The sequence below is a fragment of the Trypanosoma theileri genome, assembly GCF_002087225.1.
Source record: "Trypanosoma theileri isolate Edinburgh chromosome Unknown TM35_Tth_60_V1, whole genome shotgun sequence".
NCBI classification, from domain to species: Eukaryota; Euglenozoa; class Kinetoplastea; order Trypanosomatida; family Trypanosomatidae; genus Trypanosoma; species Trypanosoma theileri.
The window spans coordinates 30,364-31,617 of record NW_021639902.1 but is presented as its reverse complement, the minus strand read 5'-3'; the positions used below and the strand labels follow the sequence as shown (position 1 = coordinate 31,617).

General features: G+C 40.1%; 1 protein-coding gene across 1 annotated transcript; it reads left to right on the top strand.

Moving 5' to 3' along the window:
- Positions 1-594, top strand: TM35_000601150 (uncharacterized protein; the record flags this gene model as incomplete). Its single annotated transcript, XM_029030948.1, has 1 exon — positions 1-594. A coding segment is annotated over one exon (594 nt), but the record flags the coding sequence as incomplete, so codon positions are not given.
- Between the last annotated feature and the right edge of the window lie 660 nt (positions 595-1,254).

The following is a 1,254-nucleotide window of genomic DNA, read 5'->3' as shown; positions in this document are numbered from 1 at the left end:
GAAGAAGTGGTTCAAGAAGAAGAAGACCCTAATAACACTACATCACAAACCATAAAAGACAAGGAAAGTGGAGGTGCTCCTGCGGAACCTGGGACACCGTCCAAAGAACAAATTAAGGTAACTTCACCGGAACAAGTTGATGCAGAAGATCTTCATGTACCTAAAGGTGACTCAAGTAAACCTGGTGGAAGTGAAGTACCTTCTCCATCTGGTGAGGCACCTAGTGGTCCGACTGCAATTGACGGTCAAGGTGAAAACAGCGACAAGGCGACAGGTGGAATCCCACCAAACGTGGAGAGTGGAGGAGAACAGCCTTCTTCTACCAGAACAGATACGGAGAGTGCTACTGGTGCTGTCACTTCAACCGCGAATGGCGCCACAACTGCAGCGAGTGAGTCAGCGAAGGAACCTGACAGTACAGCCAGTGATGAGGAATCACCTACCACAGATACCACCATCACAACAACACTTCCTCCTGAACTCACAAACAACAAGAAGGGTGATGCAGACAGCAGCAGCAGTATCAGCAGTTCTGTGTGGATGCGTGTACCACTACTGATTGTGGTTACACTGACCTGTATTCTTGTATGCTGATTGTGCTAATGGTGGTGGTGTTGTGACTCAGGTCATCCTTTGTTTTCTTTTTCTTTTTTGCATGTATCCCTACAGTCTAACTTATCTTCCACCTTTTGGGATTATCTCTTCTTCCTTTGTTTCTTAATGTTAACGTGTTTTGTGTGTTTTTTGCTCTCTGTGTTTATCCTATAATTATTATTATTGCTACTCCATTGTGTGTGTGTGACTGGGCTTGCACTGTGATAATGATGATGAAATGCTTTTTGCAGTAGGAAAAAGGGAAAGAAATAATAATAATAACGGATGAATTTATATTTATAATTGCGTATATATACACATATAGACTTACACCCATAATTGATGTATTTCTGTGTTTACTGGGTAAATTGGGCTCAATTGTTTAATTGTTTTTTAATGGTTTTGCTGGTTCTTGTTTGTGTGGTGCCCATTTGTTGGACTTTTTATTGTTTATACTTTTTTTCTTGATTTGTGTGAGGGAATCTTTTGTGGTGTTATCCTCCTCTGTCTATGTATGTATGTGTCTGTTTATTTTGTTTTTATGTTGTTTCTTTTTTTCTTTATTGTTTGTTTTAGATACGTAAAGTAAGAAGAAAAACTCTTACCGAAAGGATGTTGCATCGTGTATTTTGTTTGCTGACTTTGCTGCTGAGTGTTGTT